The 22,789-nt window shown below is 48.9% G+C and overlaps 6 protein-coding genes across 6 annotated transcripts; 3 read left to right on the forward strand and 3 right to left on the reverse strand.

Moving 5' to 3' along the window:
• Positions 1 to 5,475: 5,475 nt before the first annotated feature.
• Positions 5,476 to 6,069, forward strand: FTJAE_5817 (uncharacterized protein; the record flags this gene model as incomplete). Its single annotated transcript, XM_037352365.1, has 1 exon — positions 5,476 to 6,069. The coding sequence occupies one exon, from the start codon at positions 5,476 to 5,478 to the stop codon at positions 6,067 to 6,069; it is 594 nt and encodes a 197-aa protein (XP_037207099.1).
• Positions 6,070 to 6,883: 814 nt separating this feature from the next.
• On the reverse strand, positions 6,884 to 9,103 carry FTJAE_5818 (calcineurin responsive zinc-finger; the record flags this gene model as incomplete). Its single annotated transcript, XM_037352366.1, has 2 exons — positions 6,884 to 7,848; positions 7,900 to 9,103. The coding sequence occupies 2 exons, from the start codon at positions 9,101 to 9,103 to the stop codon at positions 6,884 to 6,886; spliced, it is 2,169 nt and encodes a 722-aa protein (XP_037207100.1).
• A 3,167-nt stretch (positions 9,104 to 12,270) lies between these two features.
• On the reverse strand, positions 12,271 to 13,446 carry FTJAE_5819 (alternative oxidase mitochondrial; the record flags this gene model as incomplete). The annotated part of the gene is made up of 3 exons (XM_037352367.1): positions 12,271 to 12,480; positions 12,536 to 12,934; positions 12,994 to 13,446. The coding sequence occupies 3 exons, from the start codon at positions 13,444 to 13,446 to the stop codon at positions 12,271 to 12,273; spliced, it is 1,062 nt and encodes a 353-aa protein (XP_037207101.1).
• Positions 13,447 to 15,937: 2,491 nt separating this feature from the next.
• On the forward strand, positions 15,938 to 17,046 carry FTJAE_5820 (translation initiation factor 3 subunit J; the record flags this gene model as incomplete). The annotated part of the gene is made up of 4 exons (XM_037352369.1): positions 15,938 to 15,956; positions 16,110 to 16,210; positions 16,284 to 16,978; positions 17,031 to 17,046. The coding sequence occupies 4 exons, from the start codon at positions 15,938 to 15,940 to the stop codon at positions 17,044 to 17,046; spliced, it is 831 nt and encodes a 276-aa protein (XP_037207102.1).
• Positions 17,047 to 17,635: 589 nt separating this feature from the next.
• On the reverse strand, positions 17,636 to 19,599 carry FTJAE_5821 (MDM31-mitochondrial Distribution and morphology; the record flags this gene model as incomplete). The annotated part of the gene is made up of 3 exons (XM_037352370.1): positions 17,636 to 17,660; positions 17,917 to 19,318; positions 19,368 to 19,599. 3 exons carry the CDS (start codon positions 19,597 to 19,599, stop codon positions 17,636 to 17,638), a joined length of 1,659 nt encoding a protein of 552 aa, XP_037207103.1.
• Positions 19,600 to 20,682: 1,083 nt separating this feature from the next.
• FTJAE_5822 (pre-rrna-processing pno1) lies at positions 20,683 to 21,573 on the forward strand (the record flags this gene model as incomplete). Its single annotated transcript, XM_037352371.1, has 3 exons — positions 20,683 to 20,755; positions 20,819 to 20,961; positions 21,016 to 21,573. The coding sequence occupies 3 exons, from the start codon at positions 20,683 to 20,685 to the stop codon at positions 21,571 to 21,573; spliced, it is 774 nt and encodes a 257-aa protein (XP_037207104.1).
• Between the last annotated feature and the right edge of the window lie 1,216 nt (positions 21,574 to 22,789).

Consider the following 22,789-nt stretch of genomic DNA (forward strand, 5'->3'; position numbering starts at 1 on the left):
GACAAAACAAACCCCGGGCGACCAACTGTCACTTTTCACCAGCCACCCCTAGTCGTCGGATCGTCGTCTGGCCTGGACTACTTTTTTCGGGGGTCTTGCGTTGCGCGCTGTGTAAATAAATGAGCTTCCACGCAAGATGACGCTCGACCACTCGAGGCAAGGCCAAATAACGAGTAGGTCTCCTCAAGATAGGTGAGGTTGGGAGAAAGGATTTGATGTAAAAGGAGGGAGACTGAGGAAGAGGAGGGGGAAGAATTCACGGTGACGAGTAGCAAATGGTTTGCAGAAAGTGCATGGCAAGAGAAGCAAGGGAAGAAGGAAAGGACGAATCGGTAAAAGGTCCCATACAATACTTTTGGGCGCTTCAGGCCAAGACAAATTGGTTGAGCTAAGAGCCAATGACGCCAGTTCTGGCTGTTCAGATCGTCGGCAGGCGAATTGCTCAGATGTTGCACTTGTCAAGGCCACTGTTTAATGGGTAGAATCAATGCAAAGGACAGGGTTCAGTGTCCAATGTTGGTGTGCAGCCAGGCGAAAAAGGCGGGCAAACGCGGGAACAGGACAGGGAAATCAACGCGACAGTTACAGCAAGAGATGTTCATAATTAAAGCCCCGTCGGTGCTCAAAGCAGGGGACGTGCCCTCTAGGTTCTTTCGTCCTTACCTTTAGTACTACCTACCCTACCTAACTCGAGAGTGCGCAACAAACACGCCGCCACCATGCAAAGGCTGCGGGACCTAGAAGGAATTTGAGGATAACTAATGAGAACTTTGATTGCATTCGTTATCTAGATGCGATGAGCTAAGAGACAGATCCCGGTTCTTCTCAGCTCACACGGCAGTACATATATATCCGCTACCTATAGGCAGGTAGGTATTCAGCATACTGCGACTACATCAAAACACTCAAATGCTTTTTTATCTCTGAACAGGACTTACACTCACTACCTATATGTAGGTACCTTCCTACGTGCGAAGCTACTCCTTACTACCCCATCAATATTGTTGGCCGCACGTCACCGTCACAATCACCAGACCAGCAACCCCATCACAACTTGCACCCCCCGTTCTCAAGCCCAACACACCCTCTCATTGCTCCCTTCAGAGCCCGTATCACTTGAAGGAAGAAAAATTTACAGTCTTGACTCAATCCCAATCAATTATCCTATCAAGCACGCCAGCCCGCACATTCATCCCCCCCCAAAAAAGACAGCCTCTATACCTAACCATCACAGGTAAACATTATCTGTCGTCGTGTTATTGCACATGCACGTACGATCCACTCGATCCAGGTCAACCTACCACAGATGAGTCCGTTGATGCTGATGCAGGTCTGCAAGGTCAGGCCGCAGCGCAACGTGCTGTTGGATCAGATCCTTTGAGGTACTTGTTGGCCAAGCCCAATGACTTGCCAGTCTCTCATCGACCCAGCCACCCGAATCTCACATGTGCATTCCACTAATGAGAGAAGCAGGAAATTTGAAAAGAAGGGTCGTAATGCCTGGAACCCATCCATTACAGTGCACATTGTGTGCCCAACATTGGATCGGATGCATCTGGCGACTAGGATCTGACTTCCATCTTGTCACCAGTCATAAAACTCTCACAAGAAAACTGTAGCTAGTTCTCTGACTGGCTTTTCCAGCAAGACTGATTGGTCCCGTAGAACGAGAGGATTACTCATGTGCTGCAATGTACTACTCCAAAGACACCGTTAATCCACCTGGACTATCTACCAGATGGTGCTACACCGTACAGCGCAGCTAATGGGACGGCGATGGTTTTGTCGTTCGATCTTCGTGACATCACGCGGGCTTGGTTGTTCCACGGGGCCAATACGGACATACATGTTGAGACATGTGTGACATTTACCGTTACTTCGAGGGGCACACGATATATCTCAGCAGCACAAACCTGAGTTCCTTTGGCAATCCTCTTGGGAATACAGAACGGAGCCAATTCTGTGAAGTGCATAGTGCATACACGCCTTCCCCTCCAGAAGGGCAAGATAAGGCTATCCGCTATCAGCTCCTTGAGACCGTGGTTGACGTCCCGTCCCCTTCCCGTTCCCCGCGTCTTCCAGGTTCATTGTGCTTAACATCGGGCAAGTTTTGTGGGACTCGCTGTTACTTTTGGTTCACACGACGACCGCTAATCAGCCAATACTTCTGAACTTCTGAAGATCACCAGGCTGTCCTCGCTTTGCACTAGTTAAGGCAATTGGTGGAGCGGGTATGGAAAGGCCCGAGGGGGCTAGATTGAGAAGACGCTGGCAACTTCATAATTACAATGGAAGGAAATGGCAGTATCAATTACATGGTCCAGTAGCCACTTGGACGGCTTGCCTTGAGGTATTTTCTACAGCTTTTCCAGGCCACCCGTCACTAAACAGTCACACACGAAAACATCCAGCGACTGGAGTCCTGCTTTGACATGATACATGCAGCACAGCTACAGTACAGACTAACTTACACTACGGAGTACACACATATGGAACTATCCGCGGGTTGGGGTCTTGGGACGACTCGACAAAATCCACAAACGCCACAGGATGCTGCAGAGTCCCTGCGCTTCCTGCAAGACGTTAGCCCTGTGCATTCATCCTAGACCAAAGCTTGGCTCGAATAGGTATCGCCAAACCTTCACCGCCTCCAGCACATGTACATGCCTACGCCGTGTTATCCAAAATTTGTTGAAAAAGCCCGCATTTTTAATGTCGCCTGGTCCATATGAACTGGGATCGACGACAATAACAACGACGTGGCCGTCTTGGATATGGACGAAGAATATGGACAGTGGAGCTGGACCGTTGAAGTGAGTTGATGGGGCTGCTTTCATGCACCATCTGTTAACGTATCAGGTCATTCCTACTCAAGGATGGATGTCTCCGCACAAAAACAGGCGAAACAAGAAGAACTATTTGCTCTCCTGCCTGACACCTTTTAAGCGGTCAGACCTGATAGTTGCCGCGATTGTCAAGGGGGAAACAAGAATGAGTTGGCAAATATTTACAACTGAGGAAGTTGGGGATTGGGAGCCGCGGTGCAGGCAAGATGGATACTGGCTCCATCGTTCTGAATTTGCCAGAGTTGCCCAATCGAAATCTCTACTTAGCTAGGATTGGCGATAATTAAGAGCTGGCGTTAGCGACTGAGCCACGAGTTGCTATCTTCAAGGGGTCCACCCCAGCATCAATCGGTAGCAGCTAGAGACGATGCAATGCTGTGCATTCACTAATTGATGCTACCATGTGAGTGTGATGATATTCATAGAACACTCGGTTCCTGACTATGATATGTAGCTGCAGGCAAATTCCCCAAGCCGAGAAAGGTAACTAACACAGGGTCTCAGCTTAACCTAACCTAACCTAACCTAACCCAGGAGATTGTCTTGAACTTGTGTACAGTTCTCACTGCCTACCTAGACTGCCTAGACTACCTAGCAATACCCAGTGTCGGTAACAATGCGAGTTTATTCTTAGACCAGAGCTGCAAGGCGGGCCGCAATTCCATCGTTCTATCTCCCGTGCCGACACAGGTACAGACAGGAAGCCCTCATACAATTCACCTGACTGCATTCCGGCTTCTGGTGGGAACTCATGGCACCAAGCTAAAACATGAGCACAGGGAGTCGACGCCTACAACTAACGCAGTCTCAAGGTGTCAAACAAATTCCACAATACAATATACATATGCTGCACAGTCGGCCAACTGCCGGATCGGGCCGTGAGTAGGACTTGGTGTCGGGCTCGGAATGATGAATTGATGCCGGCCGTTGATGGTTTTGGTCTGGACTGTACCCGTAGCACATGATTTTTCTAGACCAAAGATTGACAGGGCGAGATCCATTATGGTTCGTTCGTCTCCGGCAAGTCAGCCGTCGTCCGTGCTTCGGGAATTGGCTGCAACGCAACGCAGCATCTAATCTTGGGCCTCGCCCGTTCAGTTTAAGGATATCGCCATGCCCATCAGTCCGTCTAGGGTGCTCCTCTTCGGGGGGAGCCTAGGGAGCCTCTCTCGTTCTGGCAGGTGGCTGGCGGATCACGGAAGAAAAGGAGCCGGACAATCGCCTCAACATGGGGATAAGCTGGAGCTGACCTTGGAGAGCAAAGGTAGCTAATTCCAAATACCCAAGGTTATTAGGAGAAAGAGTGTCTGTCACTTGAGGTGCCGAGGTGGATGGGTACACCAACCTTAACTCAATTAGCTACTAGGTAAGGTAGGTATCTACTAACTATGGTTAATTAGACATTTCTTCGTACATTAGTAGGGTCTGGAGATATCACACAACCTTTCACACATGTCAAAGCGGCAGTTCAGTCGCCTATCATCAACGGGACACTCGGAATTTAAAAAGTACATACATAGTAATTAACCTATGTTAGTTTCTCCCTTTCACATTGGCATTGCAAGTCATTACTAACAATCTTCACTCAACCTGGTCCCTCGTTTCACTCTTTCCATCTCCATACATCCATACCTATCTCCCCTCTTTGCTCCTTACCTACACTCACTGTAACAAGGGACCCCTCAGCCACCATATGCCCCCGCCTTAGGTACTACTATCCATAGGTACCTTGGGTACTAAGTAGTTCTCTGGAGGTACTGTGCAGGTACGGTATATTTTTAACTCTTCATCAGCCACCATTTGGTTTAGCCTCAACTCAACTCACCTCACCTCGAACATAACCTACTTTGCTTAACTCATTCAACGCAACACAACGCAATATCACCTCCTTGCTCTTTCCTTGTTCCCCTGGTATCGCTTTCGCACGAACCCAGGAGAAAAGCAGAAGGGAGCGAGGTGCAAGGGCTGTGAGACTTCAAAACTGACTGCTCCTGTTCTGATACGCGCGGGCGCCTATTCGCTTCTCAACTCCCGCCCTGCATGGAAGCGCAGTGCATGCCATCCATCCATACCTCTCATATCTGCTCTGCTCCGCTTGTCGTCGGATTGAATCTCCGTTTCGTGTGCACAAAGAGCCAAGAGAGGACATGAAGCAGTCTCTGTGAGGCGCAGGCTTTGACTTATTCTCCACTGCTCTTGTCCTTTGGATATCACAAACTTGTCGTCGACTAACACGTCCTGGTCTTGCATATCGCAGTGGATAAGTTGGTTGGGCCTTTGCGAAGAACGCCCTTTTTTTTTCTATGGCTGTCTCTTCTTTCGCTGCTGTTCCTATCAGTTCGCCTTGATTTACTCTTCAACTATCTCGAATGAGATAATAATCGTCAATCACCATTGGCATTCACCATGTACGCATTGGCCAGTCTTACAAGGATAAACATCTCGATATCATTGCCTCCAACATTACCAACTTCCGCAGACTCTAGTCGCCAGTGTTGGCCAAGTTTCGTCTAACACGACAACCACGATCAACTGCTCTCTCTGCACTCTATTATCCATCTTCTTTACACCCGTTCGCACATACTTGATATCCAACTATACCGCCAGAAGCCCTCCAAATCCACATAAAATGCGCTCGACACAACTTCTCTCGATATCTGTACCCATACCGGGCACTCTTCCTCCCAGCGCCGTGGTAGCAGCTCTACAAGCCGTAGACCCATTTGTCGCCCACCACCGGACAGTGACGAGCTTGGAAGAAGTCCAGGCTGATCCGGCAGACACAGCTGACGACCCTTTCTTCGGAGCCTTCGATGAATCCTTTCGCGCTTTTCAGATGCAAGAGCTCGTCAATCTCGCTCCCGGTCTTGGCAAAACCATTTCTTACAAGGCCATCTTTCAGGTAATACCTGATGGCCTTCGCTCTCGTGCGAAAGCACCTGTGGGCGTCGTCGTTCGAGCCCAGTGGACGGTGCGCCAACAACAGCACGGCCGATCGCCCTCGGGTCCTATATCACCGGCGGGATCTGATAGCACCGCCTCAGGTAGCACGGCGACTGCCGAAGGGGACGAGTTCGAGCTACACGAGCAGGTTCTCCTCGAATGCAATTCTCTCCTGATGCCATTCATTACCGAGTCTTGTGTGGCTGTACATCGTGAAATTTGTGAGAATTTCATGGCGAAGACATTCAAGGATTACTTTGGAACCTCGCCGATGTATTGATCATATGTGTATGTGCTATCCGGTTATGACTCTAATTCAAGAAACGAAGTGGTCATCAACCCATGGATGTGTTCAAAAAGCGGGAGAAGGAAAGTCAGTGCGGTGTTTTTGCAAGGCGTTGGTATTATCATTTGTGGGTTTGACTTGGCATTTTATAATCTCTTACTGCAAATTCTACCAGATATCCAAGGAAGGGAGGGCTTCCATAAGTCAAGGCTGGCCGAAAGTAACAAAGGCGGGCCAGTCAATGTGTGGTGTAACCTAGATGCCGATATCGTTCATACTGTCTGCTTGGTTGACCAAGTACCATTTCTGTTTTCAAGTAATCAAAATCTTTACTATACTTGTTGATATTATCTAATCAACTGCCAGAATGTATGGCCACATGCAGATCGAGATCTAAAAGCAAGCTTCGGCTACCTATGAAACCTAGTCAAACTGAACGAGAAATAACAAATAAAACACGTCATATTGAATGAACAGAACAGAACAGAGTAGATTTGGTATCTATGCGCATATCGTCTATACCCAAGCACTCCCTCCCCCCCGAAAATAAGAAATAAAAATGATCAAAATCACGCCGGATCCAATTGTATGTATAACCGTTGTGATGCAGTCACGGCGCATCTAGCATATCCAAAAAACGTCTGTGAAGTAGAAACCAAAGATTCCCCGAGGGTTAGAGAATGGAGCAAGGCGCAAGGTAAAGAACGCCGATAACTGAAAAAGAAAAAGAAAAAGGAAAACAAAGAAAAAAGGTGGCATTGATCGCGTCAACAATGTATGCATGTTCGTATGGCGAGTGATCCCATTTTTACCGGCCCCCGAAGTCGCTCGCATATCCCATTTCACCAAAGCCTTGGCCCATCCCACCCTCACCAAACCCCGTGCCTGGGCCACTCACATACCCACCGTCTTCGTTTTCGTCGTAGTCGCTGGCATCAAACGATGAACGGCCACTAACCTCGTCGTCCATGCCAGCGTTCACATCAGGCGTAGACCAGTTCAGCTGAGCTAATGCGGGATACTGGGCCAAGAGAGCCGCTGGAAGCATTGGGTTGCCAGAAGGATCCATAGGATAAATAGGGCCATCCAGTGGCATAGTGGATGCAACGGCCATGCTCTGCGCCATGTTCTGCTGCATCCGTTGTTGTTGCCAGAGTCGCTGTCGTTCCATCATTTCTTCATCCAATAGTGGCTTGATGCAGATGCGGCCAGCTTCGGACCTAAAATGACGGCCTAGAGCATCGGCACGGGCAAATCTTCTCCCACATCCCCATTGACCTCCAACCTTGAGATCGCCCTTGCATACAAACTTCTTTTCTCCGGAGTGGAGACTCTCGTGTCTCTTGCGATCGTGTTGCCTAGCAAATGCCTTTCCGCACACTGTACACACAAAAGGACGCTCGTCTGTGTGCGTTCTCAGATGTGAACGCAAGTTATAAGCACGTGTAAATCGTTTGGGACACAATGTGCACTGGAAAGTGGCAGGGTGTTTCTGAACCCGCTTGGCAGCCCCGCTGTCCTGGTTGTTCTGGTACTCAGGATCGGCCAGTCTGAGAGCGATAACGTTGTTGGGTACAGCCGATGTGGACTGTCTTCTCCTGGACGGTGAAGTCCCTCCTTGCCTGTCCAGCGGAGATAAAGATCTGGAGTCTGCCCTTGCTGCTAAGTCGGCGCCTAGGGAAGGCGAGATGATGGAATTTCCTTGGCGACCTAGCAGACCGCCTCCAGGATGGAAAGGGTCTGTCACTGCACGTGGACGGGATCGGGGGCGACCTAAGATTTGTGAGCTAGTTTCAAGAGCAATGGCTTCGGTCTCAAACATACCTCTGTCTGGAGGGGTCAGAGAATCCTGATCCATACGAGACTTGGGAGTGTCAAAAGCACCTTGTTTAGCGTTTGTAGGCGCAAAGTCAATGTTGATCGCAGGAGGGGCCATCGACGACAAATCAGCGCCCGAAGGCTGGAGGGACGGGAAGGCCTCGACGGGCGCTGAAACGTCAGGATAGGTAGAGGGAACTCCATATGGATTGTGAGGACCTGCCAAACCAAAACTGTTTTGATTGAGCTGGTTCAAGTCGGGCATCTGCTGAGGAACAATGCGGGGGCTGATTGCGGGACTATGGGAAGGACTACGGCCCTGGTGTCCAGGACTACCACCGACTTGAGGGTCGGAGAGACTAAAGTTACCCATACTCAAAACCTCTTGATACAGACTGCCATCAGAAGGATGGTGTGCGGGTGAGTGCCCACCAATATCAGTCTCAAAGGACTCAGCACTGACAAGGTTCGGTGATGGGGCCACGGACGAGACGTCTGAGTACTCAGAGGGTGTGCGACGGTGGCGTTGGAATTGAGGCTGATTCCAATCAGCTATCTGGTTTGGGAGCAAAGCATCTGCTGGGCCGAGTGAAGTATGTCGCGAATGGTTGGGTGGTGAAGAGAACTGGTGCTGGTTAAAGGCGGGCGACTGGTGAGTAGAACCAGGTTGTTGAGCATCGTGCTGGAATAGATGAGGAGGGGTGGGCGAGTGATGCCCTTGCGACGCCATGGTATTCATGTCGTTAGGGTTGAGTGTAGACTGGTCAAACAAGGGGGCGTTGAACTGGTCGCCCTGGCCACTAGTATTCGGAAAGAGAGAGAAGTCGTTATCGTTAAGGTTCGGCGACAAGTAAGCTGCCTGAGCCTGGTTGTTGAAGGGTAGCGAGGTGTTGGAGCTGGCAGGCTGCTGTCCGAATGAGGTGGTGTTATTGGGGTCGAGAATAGCGGGGTCGGACAAGTTGGCTTGAGCGAAGGAGTTGCTCTGTTGATGCGCAGGAGGAAGGAAAGAAGGCGATTGCTGAGGACTGAGAAAACCTGAACTGTTGAAGGCCTCGTAAGATTGCTGAGCGGACTGGTCGAGAGTGAGACCAAGGCCAATGGATGGATCGTTATGCTGATAGGGCGCCGGCGACGGGGAATGAGAATGGTTTATATGAGGCTGTTGATGGCCAGTCGAAGGGGACCGGCCTCGTTGAGCTTGTTGATCCATGATGTTTCCGAGTTTAGAAGCAGAAGAAGTACTGTAGAATAGTGTAGACAAGGCAGACTCTGGAGTCAGCCTTCAGGCACCGTGGCGATGCCGGGGGCTGTGCGCTTTCAAGGTGATGCAATGGGCGGGGGGACTGTCCTATCACGGCGGCCGACGCGTGGAAGGGGTTGCGAAACGCGCAGTTTGGGCGGGAACGGTGTAGTTCGAAGTAGATGAATGCGACGTGTGGAAAATCGGTATTGTTTTGTGTATGATATGGAGGATGGGGAATGCTGCTGTAGTCCGTTGGATGCGCAGACGAAGATGATGGTGGAGATGAGTTGCTTGGGTTGCGGCGGGTGGGTTGCGGTGCGGCGGGCGGGTATTGTCCTGTAATCCGTACCACAGCTGGTCTAGGGGCCAGGACTCTGACAATTTATGTTACTTTGGAAGATTCCGCTCTTGGAGCTTCTATTAGGACGAGAAGAGAGAGACAGGCCGAAAGCCGGGCGGCTAGCGCTGATCCGTAGGTACCTTAGTAGTTTTGATTGTAAGAGACGGGAGTTGGGTGGTCCCTTCATCCAGAATACCAATTAAAAGGCCAACCACACGGAACGGGATTTGGTGCGTCAGATCTGATGTACTACAGTACAGTACAGGCGTCTAAACGCACAAGATTCTCTCTCCCCGTGGGATACGTTTATGTAGGGCCAGAATGGTGTGGAGGGCTGTGCAGAGACACGTCGAACGAATGGGAAATAGAGCTAGTGTGCCCTGGGCATGAGGTCAGGTACATACAGCTGTTTGCATAAGGTTAGCAAGTAGGTATGGATGATAGGTAAGGGAGTAGTTTTGGGTTGGCAAGTACCGAGGTTTGCTAATTTTAACAGTATTTGGGATCGTTTGACCTGTTGCAAGCGAGGCAGACTTGCTCTCCAGGTCGATGACAATCGTGATATCGCTAAGTCAACATGGAATAGTCGGTATTAATAGTGTTGTGTTAATTATTCACTGGGATGAGATAAGTTTCAAGAGATGCGAAGGGGACAAGGCAGGAAATGAGCTCAATGCGGGTTACCTTCAATGATAAGTCCGAGATAACATCAAAAAGATCGGTATCACTTGCGTTGTAACGGTTCTTACTCATTCAGGCAGACATGTGGTTTGAGTTGTTTATTATTTTATTTTAAAATATATATAAATATAAACGTTCATCGCAAGTTCATTGGGCCTCCATTGAATCAATTCGTAAATATTAAATAGGCACACACTGCTTACCATGTGTCCTGCTCATCTGGATTGGCGGTTCTCGGTAAATGAGCATCAGCACTAGGTACGCATTTTAAGATCCAACTTACCACGTCAAGTAGTGGCACTTTTGCGTGTGCAAAATTGGAGTGTCATCTGGGATTCTAGTACTCTGGTCTTTGGCCGCAATCATATATCTCGTTCAGTGCGGAGTGTATTTGCATTGGATGTTTTGATATTTGCATCCGATGCCAACAAGCTACCATCCTTCCCAGACCACTGCAACGTGTATTTCCCACCATGGATATTAGTAGCGTTTTCGCTAGAGACGACCGCCGGATTTAGTGAGCCTTGCACATCTTTTGTTCACCCCTCAATATTGTCATCAGCATCCGTTACGCGGCTTGTTATCGAATCAGCAAATCGCAAGCAAGGGTTGTAAGAGAAAGCTCCGCAATCACCTCGTCGTTCATGTCACTTTATCTCATGTGCAGATTTCAGTTGCTTATAGAAGCACAGGTAACTACTGACCTAGACAGTGGGCAGTTTGAGTCATCTTTCAGTCCTATCCTGTTTTATATCATTCGTTGCGCTGCAGGCACAGGTTTCTGAGTGTAAACTGCGTCTTGCCTGGTAAGGGAATACCCATACATAATTTGATGGCCATATCACAATAATATTCTGCTAGCCGCAAAGAGCACATAACTCGATCGTACGAGCTTTTAATAGACCATCCTCTGAGCCGTCCCTGGATCGTCATCCACCATGCAAGGTCTGCACTGCCTCTCGAAGAAGTGATGCTTCTAGCGTGCCTCCAGGCATGTACCTGAGAAAAAGTCGGCCAGACAGAATATTACTCGGACCTCTAAAATCTACACGTTGGTAAACGTAACCGGGTGGAGAAGAAACCAACACAATTGATTCGCGTTGGTGATATGATTGCATGCTTTACTTGATGTTTCACCATCCTATTCATGCAAATACTGTCCGAAACAAATATTCATGCCATGACAGAATGCGTATATCCCACTTACACCGCCCCCAGCCTTACACGCGGCCCACGATCCGACCCCACAATCGAAGGCTGTGCTCTCTTTTCATCCTCGCGTCAGAGGCAGAGAGGATGGTTTGCGTGCTGACGGGAGCAATTCGGTAAGCATTGATACAGTCGTGACATCAGTTTCAGCTTATCACGCAGACCCCTGCCATGCTCGGTGACAGCCGACTCTTCCTTTGCGTTTGAGGATCCTCGCAAGGCAGATTTCGAGTTTTTGCTGACGCGGTCCGGACCGGAGAAAAAGAAGCTTATTAACTAATGTACCTTACCTTACCTAACCTTGCACTAAAAATAAACGCGAACTAGTTCCCACCTTGCCCGAAAAGGCAGGAAGCTCGACATGCGAAATTGAGGTGAAAGTTACTGAAAGTGATGTAGATATTCCTGAGGTTGTTCTTACGTAGGTATTCCCAGGCCCCTACTAAGGATGCGGAGGCGTATACGAGTTTTTCAACCGAGTTGTTGTTGCGCGTGTATACCGTTTGTGAGTAAGTATTGTTTTCAAGACCATTCTGGCGGCACGAACTTCACATGCAGTAGAGGGCTTATGGTTGAAGTAATCGAACCGTCGTACCACTGGAATATGGTTTTCTTCTTATTATTCCTCTTTTACCCGACTAAAACATTGCTTCTATGATCTTCAAGAGTAGGGATTCCATAACATAACGCCATCAGATGCAGATTCGTGGTTGAATAACCAAGCAAACTCCTCCCAAGTTACTCCTGTTTCCCAGTGGTATCATGTGCAAACAAGCAAGAACTGCGATACTCGATTCAAGAATTTCCGGTCATTTCGAGCAAATGAGACAAGATAATCCGTACGAGCTCGTCCTATGCCACGAGGATTTGTTCGGCTAATGTTTGTGATCGCTTTGTGACAACCCTAGATGACTTCAACGCGGTCGTAGCCGGTTGGCTTCAGTGCGGGCTTAGGCGGCTCACGATCTTTGTATTCGCTGACGAATGGGTTTGGATCCTCGGTTTGGTTGAGGTTACCAAGTGTGTGATTGACCCCTCGGTGAGTTGCCTCATCAGCCCTGATGTAGAGGATCAAGTCCTTCATTGTACGGTGCTCTTTTGGCATCTTCCAGTACTAGAGACGTATCAATATTGAATAGTTCGTCATACAGGTATCGATAAGTACTCACCTGGACAGCAATGTCAGGTATCTGGAACTTGGGGTCACTCCACTTGGGTAAGTTGCCATCTTCAATCTCCTTGATACAACGAGTATAGGTGTGAACAGCCTCTTCTTCAAGGTAACCGACAAACCTGTGGACAATCTTGGGCGAGATCAGATAGGATACAAATAGGCTGTTGAAGAAGACGCCCTGAGCACCGATGATCATCATCTTCATGAACCAACCAGGCTCACACATCTTCATAAACGTCAAAAGATGCATTCGTTCGTTGTAGCTCTCCTCGAGGAGTGTTTCGATCCAGCCATTATCTCGCTTCATGCGTCGAAGGCTGCCGAGATGGCGCAACATGCCCCCAACCATGCCGGGAACTCCCGCCACGCTCTCGAGGAAGATGAATCGAATCAACTTTGTCTTTGTCAGTCTAATCTTTCGTAATATGTTGCACATCTGGGTTGCAAGCTTACCCATTGAGCCTCGGTGAGTGGCTTCTGAGCCTCGATGGCTGTAGTCGGCTTGGTCTTGTCGGATTTCTGATCACGATCCATGCCTGTGGCCTTGTCCATGCAATATCTAGCAAAGCGGACAATTTTCCAGGCTGTATAGTCACCGAGTGTCTTGGGAGGTCGATGAGCGGGCTCGACAGCCAACATTTCATCATATGTGTAGCCTTCGTGTGGCCAGGCTGGCTTGGTCGTCTGGATATGTGGCGTCTCTTTGACCGGAAAGAAGTCACGAAGTTGGTGTGTTGGTGTCGATGAGAAGAGCCGATGTTGCTGGGAAGCGGCACAACCGGCTCGAAGAGCTGTAGGAGCTCTCGCCATATATGAAGAAGAAGATATGGTTCGAGCAAAGCCAAGTGCAACAGCTTTCGCTGCTTGCCGTGAGGCTTGGCTGTGCTGAATTTGGAAAGACAACATCGGGGCGAGCAAGATTTGTGGTGTCTTCGGTATATGGTATACTTTATTGCAGGTATCTGCCTCAGCTTATCACTGATGGAGCTGAATCTTTGGGTTAAATATGGTATAATGAAGGCTCGGCCTGAGGAGGTCCAAGTGAACCTTTATATATATATTTCAGAGATAAGCCTACAGAGAGGCGTGTCTGCATGTCAGACGCCAACCCAGCATACCCCAGGGGTCCAATTGAGAACGAGAAAATTCTGGTCTCCGTATCAGTAATATTTCCAAACACCGTTCTAATTCGGCGTAGAAATTGCTGACAAGAGACGTTACCAAGGAGAAGTGCACGAAGACAGACCGGGACAAGTACTCAAGGTGAGCGGCGTCTGCGGCACACCGTGGCCGCCGCTAACTAGAACCGGGGCCAACTGTCAAAGTCTAACCCAGCCAGGCCGTTCAGACGAGTACAGTACAGTACCGGTACCGAAGTCCTTGTCAATTACGATGGTTCGCAGGGGGCCCAAGCAATCGGGACAGTCGGTGGAAACGCTAGAAAGACCTTCCCGACGACTTAAATCGGGAACATGACAAAGATCCGTCATAGGTTGGTTGCGGCTCAAAAGTTTCGCTACCACGTGAGTGAGGTTCATCGGGAGGACTCGGATGTTGACTACCTACACAGCATTCGCAGCAGAGATCATGAATCTTGGCTTAGGAATCACCCGCGATCTGACATCAACCAAGAGGCTGATGGCACGTGCTATAATAAACGGTCCTATTATTTTGACTACTTTAGAAACTTGCCCGTCTAGCCCGTTAATCTAGGACATTTTTTAAACGCCGGTCTGATGCGGATACAGCAGCTGGTATCGGGATTTCTCGATACCAACACTACATACACAGTTGACATTATCGCTTGGTCATTCAAACTCGCTGGGGATTTTCCGGGATGCGGATAGTTATCCATTGGGTAAACCGAAGGCCTTGTGGTTAGCTGCTTGTGTGAATCCTCGTAAACCCGGAGATGCTAAGATGTTGACTTACATGGATACATCGTGGTCTAGTCCCAGCGATGCAGGTATTCTCGACAAATTCTCCCTTGGTAAGAACGATGAAGCTTGACATATCATGTGAAGTGTACAACACCTGATGTGTCTCATATCAAACTCGTGTATTGACTCATCTGCGATGAGCACATTGCGTCTGTGAGGTAAATACAAGAGAATTGGTTGTTATTACCAATGACAATGCGTATATCCCGTACTGTCAAACTACGCAGAAGAATGTGTAGTCAGGGGCGTATTACAACATGTTTCTCATCATTATATACTTACTACCTACGCGGGAGAGGGGTATTTTTGGACATCAAGCAGTGAACAGAAAAGATTGTCGTGGTTATTTTTGATCGATAATATCATGTTAGCCTAATATAGTAGAATGTTAGGGGTAATAAAATAAGGTAGACACTCTTTCCTCCCTCTGACAGCTTTTCAAAAAAAAACCCCTCCTGCTATGGTAAGCCTAGATAAGCTACAGATGTAATACTTAAGATGCATGATATGCAAATCATATTGCATAAAGGTAAGGAAACTCATGAGGTAGATTACTAGGTATAAAGAGTACTAATATAAAGGATGGTGTTATTGGTACCGGGTAAGTCATGATAAAAAATATACTACACCATAACACGGAGACCGTGTCACCTCCGCGAAGGCATACAACATCAGATGTCAAGGTAGTAACTCGTCCAGTCTCTATGGTTTCGAATAATAGTAGGTAAGAACGGTATTAGAGTGTTGTAGAAAAAACATACGTAGCTTCAGAGCTGGGACTTAGCCCTTCTTACCAACTTCACAGAAATGGGTGAAGTAAGCGCAAGTGTAATTCCAGGATTTACAGCATTGAAAGTCCTAACTACTAAATAAGAATAACATATGGAAACCTAGTTAGCGAGTATGCCATCATCTTAAAGTCTTACTTATTCCTGTTGAAATAAAATTGGCCGCGGGTGTATCATGATTGACGAAGAGGTTTTAGAGTGTAGGAAAATGCGCCAATTCTTCCTTTTTTTAATCGGCCAAAACTTTCACACTAAAAAATTGCCCCTCCTTCAGATCGACAACCCCTCCATCCCACTTTCAATATGCTGGTTGGGAGTAAAGGCTTTCTGCCTGAAAGGCAAATGCCAAATACTATAGTTTTTATAGATCTCTGAAAAGTATGAGCTAGACTGAACCGTTTCTCTTGGTACACATATAAATACCAAACGGTGATTTTGGATTAAACCCGGTCCCTTTAGTGTTTGCCTTTTACGTTCCCTTCCTTTGTTCCTTGTTTTCAAGATCCGTCTTCGACCCGTTTTGTACCGCAGCATCAAACACCCACCCACACTCGCACAACTCACACAAAACTTAGCCTTCACACATCCTCGCACCCCAGAAATCCCAACCTACTTCAACTCGTTAACCACCAAACGCGATACTGTACTATACTACCAGGAACAGACATCATGCCTCCTAAGAAGTGGGGTATGTATAAACACCTTCCGAACAGCAGTCTGGAATCCATACAGACTACTGTGACGTCTCAAGCGAAATGGACTCTTGCGGGGTCGTTGTGCTTGATGCTTGCACGGCAAGCAACGCCCTTCAAGAGCATGAATAGCTAACAAGCGCATTCAGACGACGAAGAGAGCGACGACAGCAGCTCCTCTGGCTCCCCGGTTGTTGGTACCGGTGCCGCTTCTCGACGCAAGTTTGACGACGAAGAGGACGATGGCGACGTAAGTCTTTGCCCCGAAACCTGGTATGTGTCGTTGACCCTCGAATCGCTGACACCTTTCTCCTCATCAACAGGTTCTAGATTCATGGGACGCCGATGACGACTCCGAGGCCGAGCGTGAGAAGGAGCGCAAGGCTGCCGAGGCCAAGCAGAAGGCTGCTGCAGCCGCTGCCGCTGCAAAGAAACCTAAAGGTCAGCGAATTGCTGAACACCAGGCCGAGCGTGCCCAACAGAGAGCCGGTGCCGCCAATGTTGAGGAATATGAAGAGACAGAGGCCGAGAAGCGCGAGCGACTCCGACGCACCGAACAGGAAGCCGATCTCGCACACGCCGCCGACATGTTTGGAGATATTGGTATCAGCGCCGGTCGTGCCAAGTCCCGTCCTGCTACTGTCGTCGTCGATTCCAACGACCCAACCAAGACCGTCGACATTTCCAAACTGCCTCTCTTCCAGCCCAAGACTAAGGCTCAGTTCGAGACTCTCCGTACCACCCTTACTCCTATCATCTCAGCCAACTCGAAGAATGCCCACTACAGCCTGTTTCTCCAGGATTTCACAAAGGCTCTTGCTAAGGATATGCCCAGCGAACAGATCAAGAAGCTGGCCAGTACGATGACTGCCCTGGGCAACGAGAAGATGCGGGAGGAGAAGGCTGCTGATAAAGGAGGCAAGAAGACAAAGGCTGCCAAAACGAAGACGTCCCTGGTTACCGGTCGTGCTAACGCCGCCGACACCACGACTTACGACGATGCTGATGATTTTGGAGAGTTAGTACCCCCTCGAGACAGACGCGGAGACACTGTACTGACTTATCTCCAGTGATGATTTTATGTGAAGTGTTAAACAATACAGCAAGGGCAGCTTTCGTCCAAATGCTAAACCGCAGCTTCCCATTTCAACTCATACCTATTTGCCCCCTAATCCATCGAGTCGACTGCTCGCCGAGCTGGGCAACTCGAGACATGCCGTTGACACAAAAAAACGCTTTGTGATTTCGAGATACAGCCATGAAGGCTTCTTGGGGTGCTCAGACATAAGAAGCGCAGCAGAGAGAGGGTGGTGGATCAGAGAGGTGTGCCTTAGACTCAAAAGATGGTGAATACATGGAAGAGCGGAGGGCATTAAGAGTATACATGTGAACGATGCAGAACTAGCTTCACAGAGCAGCTTTCGTGCTCTTAACATACTCTTCATACGGGCTTAGTATATGGAATTGCTTTTGACGATCAGACGCCATGGGCATTTGAGGCATATGTTTAAGAATTCGTTAGATAAAAACTAGAGGGCGCTTTGCAATACACTGGAAGAAATGGAACACTGTTGAATCTGGTCTGCATAGCTCATAGATCATGTTCATTCGTATACCGGAGGCAACTTATGCTATTTCATGTGATGAAGGTTGCCACTACGGCAAGGGTATCTCATCAGTTGCCACCCATCATGTTGCTCCTATAAGCGATTAAGCAGTAGAGTAAAATCATGGACGAGGTCCTCATCGTTCATACATAAAATTCCACCAACGCCAGCCACCGTCAGCCGTATCATAAACTTCCCAATCTTTAACGCCTTTGTCGCCTTCCCTCTACACGAGTCGTTGCTCTTGCACAACGCCGATAAAATATACAAAGTCGCACACGTATGGTCATTCTACCCCCATGCTCCATTTATACTCGAGCAGAGCAGGAGGCCGTGACAGGGAACTCACACCACATTGCCCGCCATTCCCATAAAGAGGGCATGGACCGCAAGCGATAAGGTCCAGAACCCAACCTTTTTGAACCGCCGAACTCGGCTCTGTTGGTTTTCGACGTCATTCGCAAATGCATCATATGTCTCCGCTGACATATCGTTCATTAGACCACAGTCAAAGATCGACCAGCTACCATCGAAGTCGCTGGCTCGTTTCACGATACGGCAATTGATTGGTATGTATGTCTTCTTCGCGTTGATATAAGCAACGATAGGACGGACCAATGCCTGATTGACGTATGACATATCCTTGGTGAAGAGAGGAACTGCAGCTTTGACATCGTTCATGGAGATCCGGAGGTCCATGATGAGGTAGCGACGCTCATCATCACTTGTCTGCGGCTCGACGGGTGGCTCTTCGCCGTGGATATCTCCAGCTGAGTCTGAAAGGTGCCCTGATGTAAGAAGAGCAGGGCCTTGCTCTTGGATGTTGCGCATGAAGCGGTGCCTATTTGTGTCGACGATTTCTTCAAGCTGATCGTAGAAGTCGGCCATGACCTTGGTGATGCTCTCGTCGGTGTCGGCGGGAAACATGACATCAGCAACAATATCAACATTCCCTTCGTATATCCAGCCAAAAGGCCCCTCAACACCACGGTTGAGATGGTCTATCTTCAAACCATCAATTCGGAGCCGACTGAACTTTTTCCACGCCTTGGGATCACCAAAACCAACAGAAGCTTCTGGGTCACCATTACCACTGGGTACCACGCCGTGGACTTGCCGGGGATGGATCGTAAACAGGGAACCATCGTAAGACCCTGACATGTGGTTGGCTGAAAGGAAATCATAAAATAGCCACTGCTTGCGAAGCTGGGGCAGCTCGCAAGAGAAGATGCTGATAGAGAATGGCCGGAACCCGCCTGGTTGGTGAACGGTGAGTAATAGGTCCTCCATTTTGAACTTTTCGATCTCAAAATCTCCTGGTTGGTGCTTGTGACGATATGACAGAGGATCAACCTCCTCGGCTGGCCATGTCACTGAAGTTCGGTCAATGACACCGCGAACACCCTTGATTTCAACATCTTTCAACAGTCCTTTGCCATTCCACCAGTTCAGGAATGACAACGTGACATTGACCGTTGAAAGAGTGACGTCAAATTGAGTGTAGTTTCCATCGTCCTCAGTTTCAGACGTTCCCACGAAATCTGCTTTGCGGCCAGCGGCAGCCTCGGCGGCAGCATCTGACGAGCCTTTGCTTACGGATGAGACGTTGCCTTGGCCAGGTCGTCGGGACACAAAAACGTTGCGGAAAGAGATAACATTATCACGCCACTTGGGGACAATAGCAGACTCGAAAACAACGGTAACGCCAGCAGACTGTGTCAAATAGTCACCTACCCATTGCGCGAGTGTTTCTGGTGTACGTTAGGATGTAGATTCTTCGTGCGAAACACGCTTCCATACCTTGGGCAACAACAGTGTTGATTGACAAAATGATCAGGGAGAAGAATGTGGTTGTGCCGACGATGATCCAAGCGAGGTGGCCGAAAAGAAACCATGAAACAAAAGCACCCCATTCATCAATATTCCACGGCCTCATACTTCTGATCGACACCCATTTTAGACGAACCTTGAGACGCTGCCAAAAGCCGTTGGCGGCCTCGAGCAGTTCCTCTTTGGTTGGCCGATGGGGCATTCTCGGCAGGTGTAGATAGGACATGTAAGAGACTGGCTCAGAATCCGACCCTGTAGGGTCTTGTTTCCCGGGTTGACTGAGAGCATCTTTGCTTGTTTCGTTCAATGTTGAGGCCTTGACCCTTTTCAGATCTTCTGTTGTTTTAGCTGGTGTGGGGGAAACATCCGTGATATCCTTGCCGCAAGAGCATTTTGACCCATTACCTTGACCACTACCACTACCACTGTACAATCGTCGCTGTTTCCAGGGCTTCGATGACCAATATGCCCAGTGGGATATTTTACGAGTTGAGGTGTGCGTTGTAAGGGGGTTTATTCGCTCGGAAACAGATGTTCGAGTTTGAATTGCATGGCGCAAAGGAAAGGCTGGCGTGACTGGCAACAAAGTATTGTCTGAGATTGGATCAAAAGTCTGATATTTTCGGTGGGAATGAATAAATCGAGTATTTGAGAGCACAGCCGTCGCCGGTAAGAATGACCACTTCCGACTGATTTCTCCAAGAGGACGTATGGTAGCCGAAGAGACTGTTGCTGGAGAAGAATTGAAGCAGATACCAAAGCAACGCCCGATCAGAGAAGAGGGGATACCCTTGGCCATCATTCCAGCATCATGGTGCCTAACTAAAAAAAACAAAAAAAAACAAGACGACACCAAGAGCGTAAATTGGGCGAAGTCAGAGCCAAAACGGACTTCGTTGTTGTAGTTTCTAGGGGAAAAGCCTTACGGAGGAGGAGTTGGTCGGAGTTAATGAACGACAGATTCCGTCACTGCAAATGCTAACCAAAGCTGCACTTCCATGGTTTCTGGTTGGTAAAGTCACTCCATGACGCGCCTGCCTACTGGAGGCAGAAGACCAATCGATAAGCTACGATAAGCCACACAAATTTTTGATCAGTTTGCTCGAAAGTCACCAACGCCCCCACCAAACCAACCTCTGATACCCTTAGAACTGTGTGAATTTGACTCGGACGAATTTTCTGCGACCAAAGTTTCAACATATATACTTGCCTTGAGAACAGCCCTAAAACCCCATTGCAAGAGGATTGTCACAAAGCAGAGCCACTCACTCATTCATTATTCACGATGCCTGCGCCGACCGCTTTGAAGAACGCAGAGGATGCCCCGCCCGCTGTGGACGTTCCGCTCCCAGTTGAAGGTATGAAAAGAAGAAAAATCTGAAACAAGAGAATCGTGGAAATAGAATCTGATTTTGGTTCAGAGAACGACGAGGAGTTCCTTTTAGATGCGCCTGACGCCCTTCCTACCGATGCGAATGTTCTTGTGCCTGTGGAGGAGAGCAATGAGAATGGAATGGCTATCGATGAGGAAGGACGGCCTCGATTTGCGCCCGCCAGAGATATTGTGAGACTCCCACACCGTCATGCAGAGTTTCAATGATCCTAATAACGTTGATAGGACCCAGTCACCCGGGTGGAAACTCGCAAGATCCCTATTCCTCCTCACCGAATGACGCCTTTAAAACAATCATGGACTTCTATCTACCCTCCTCTGGTCGAGCACCTCAAGCTACAATGTCGAATGAACATCAAGCGAAAGACAGTCGAGTTGCGATCATCGAAGCATACCACTGATACTGGGGCACTGCAAAAAGGAGAAGATTTCGTCAAGGCGTTCACTCTCGGGTTTGACGTGGACGATGCCATCGCGCTGCTGCGACTCGACGACCTCTACATCCAAACTTTCGAGATTAAGGATGTGCGAACAATGCACGGTGACAGCCAGGCCCGTGCCATTGGACGAATTGCTGGAAAGGATGGAAAGACCAAGTTTGCTATAGAGAACGCCAGTAGAACCCGAATTGTGCTTGCTGATTCAAAGATTCACATCCTGGGTGGGTTCAAGAACATCCACCTTGCTCGGGAGTCAGTTGTGAGCCTGATTCTCGGCAAGCCGCCTGGCAAGGTATACGGCAACCTCCGAACGGTTGCGGCACGAATGAAGGAGCGCTTCTAAGTGACGGAAGCTGACGATAGACTTGGGTTGCTACATACGGCGTTACTGGTGGACAGCATTATGATCTTGAATTATGTGAACAAGGAACATTCCATTAAAAATGGGGAGGCTGTCATAGCATGTCGATAACGATAAAACATTGAGATGAATCGATTTGTCGCTTCGTGGATACCCACCTATACCCACGGGCCAACAACGCATGATGATTGTTTCGGGCTAATTGTAGACTGCCAGTTGTGGTTGTAGTCAGATCATGTTTGATACATTGCGTTAATATCGCGCTCTATGTACAGTATCAAACCACGCCTTCGGCCTTACAAGCATTCAGACGTCAACTTCCCATCCAGATGCGAGGGGGGTGGGATGGCTCCGGTCTGTTGTTGGCTGTAGGTCCTCATGAGATGCTGATAGGCACGGACTCAGGTCACTCCATCGGCATCCATGTTTATCAGAACATATCAACTTTCATCGACCGACTCTGGAGCCTTGACCGACAATTGAGCGAAGCACAACGCAATTCTGAGAGTGTCTTGTGGGAATAACATGCCCGATTGAAGCAGGAACATGGTTAAGCCTGCAAGCAAGGCATTGTAAGAGCCGCTATTCAACTACACTAATGAATAGCCATGCCGCTATGCACCATGCTCAACATGCAGCCTTCCGGGACTGGGGAGGATTCGTCTCGTTTCTCGTTGCACCTGGTTAACTTGGCTTCCGATCAAGACGGGGATCGTCCAACCGGAAGACGCCCTCGAGCCGGCACGGCGAGTCTGGGGCAGCGATGCGGCGGACGACGGGCAAGATGAGCCCGCGGTGCCGGGAATCAACGGGAGCGAAACATGAGCCTGCATCGAGCTGTATGTAATGGACTGTTGTACGGGGAGGTGATATTATGCACAGCAGCATTGAGAGAGTTAACGAAGGGTGTGGAGGCGCCTATGGTGGACTATGCTCGTCGTCAAACTGATTATGATTTCTCGGTCTGTTTTCCATCCTCTCGTCTCCTCTCGGTCTCGGTGCGGCGCTGTGTCGGCGGGCGTGAAATATAGCATGCTAAGGCGGCAAAATTCCATATCGCTAGTAATCACCCAATGCCAACGCCTATCTGACACACAGGGAGTACATACTCGATACTGTAGCAATGTTTGACGTCCTTTGAGGACCCATGTAGCTTACTGTGACCCTGGCGTGTTCTCTTGTCGGCCGTTTACAGTAA

The sequence above is a fragment of the Fusarium tjaetaba genome, assembly GCF_013396195.1.
Source record: "Fusarium tjaetaba strain NRRL 66243 chromosome Unknown NRRL66243_c0000110, whole genome shotgun sequence".
NCBI lineage: Eukaryota > Fungi > Ascomycota > Sordariomycetes > Hypocreales > Nectriaceae > Fusarium > Fusarium tjaetaba.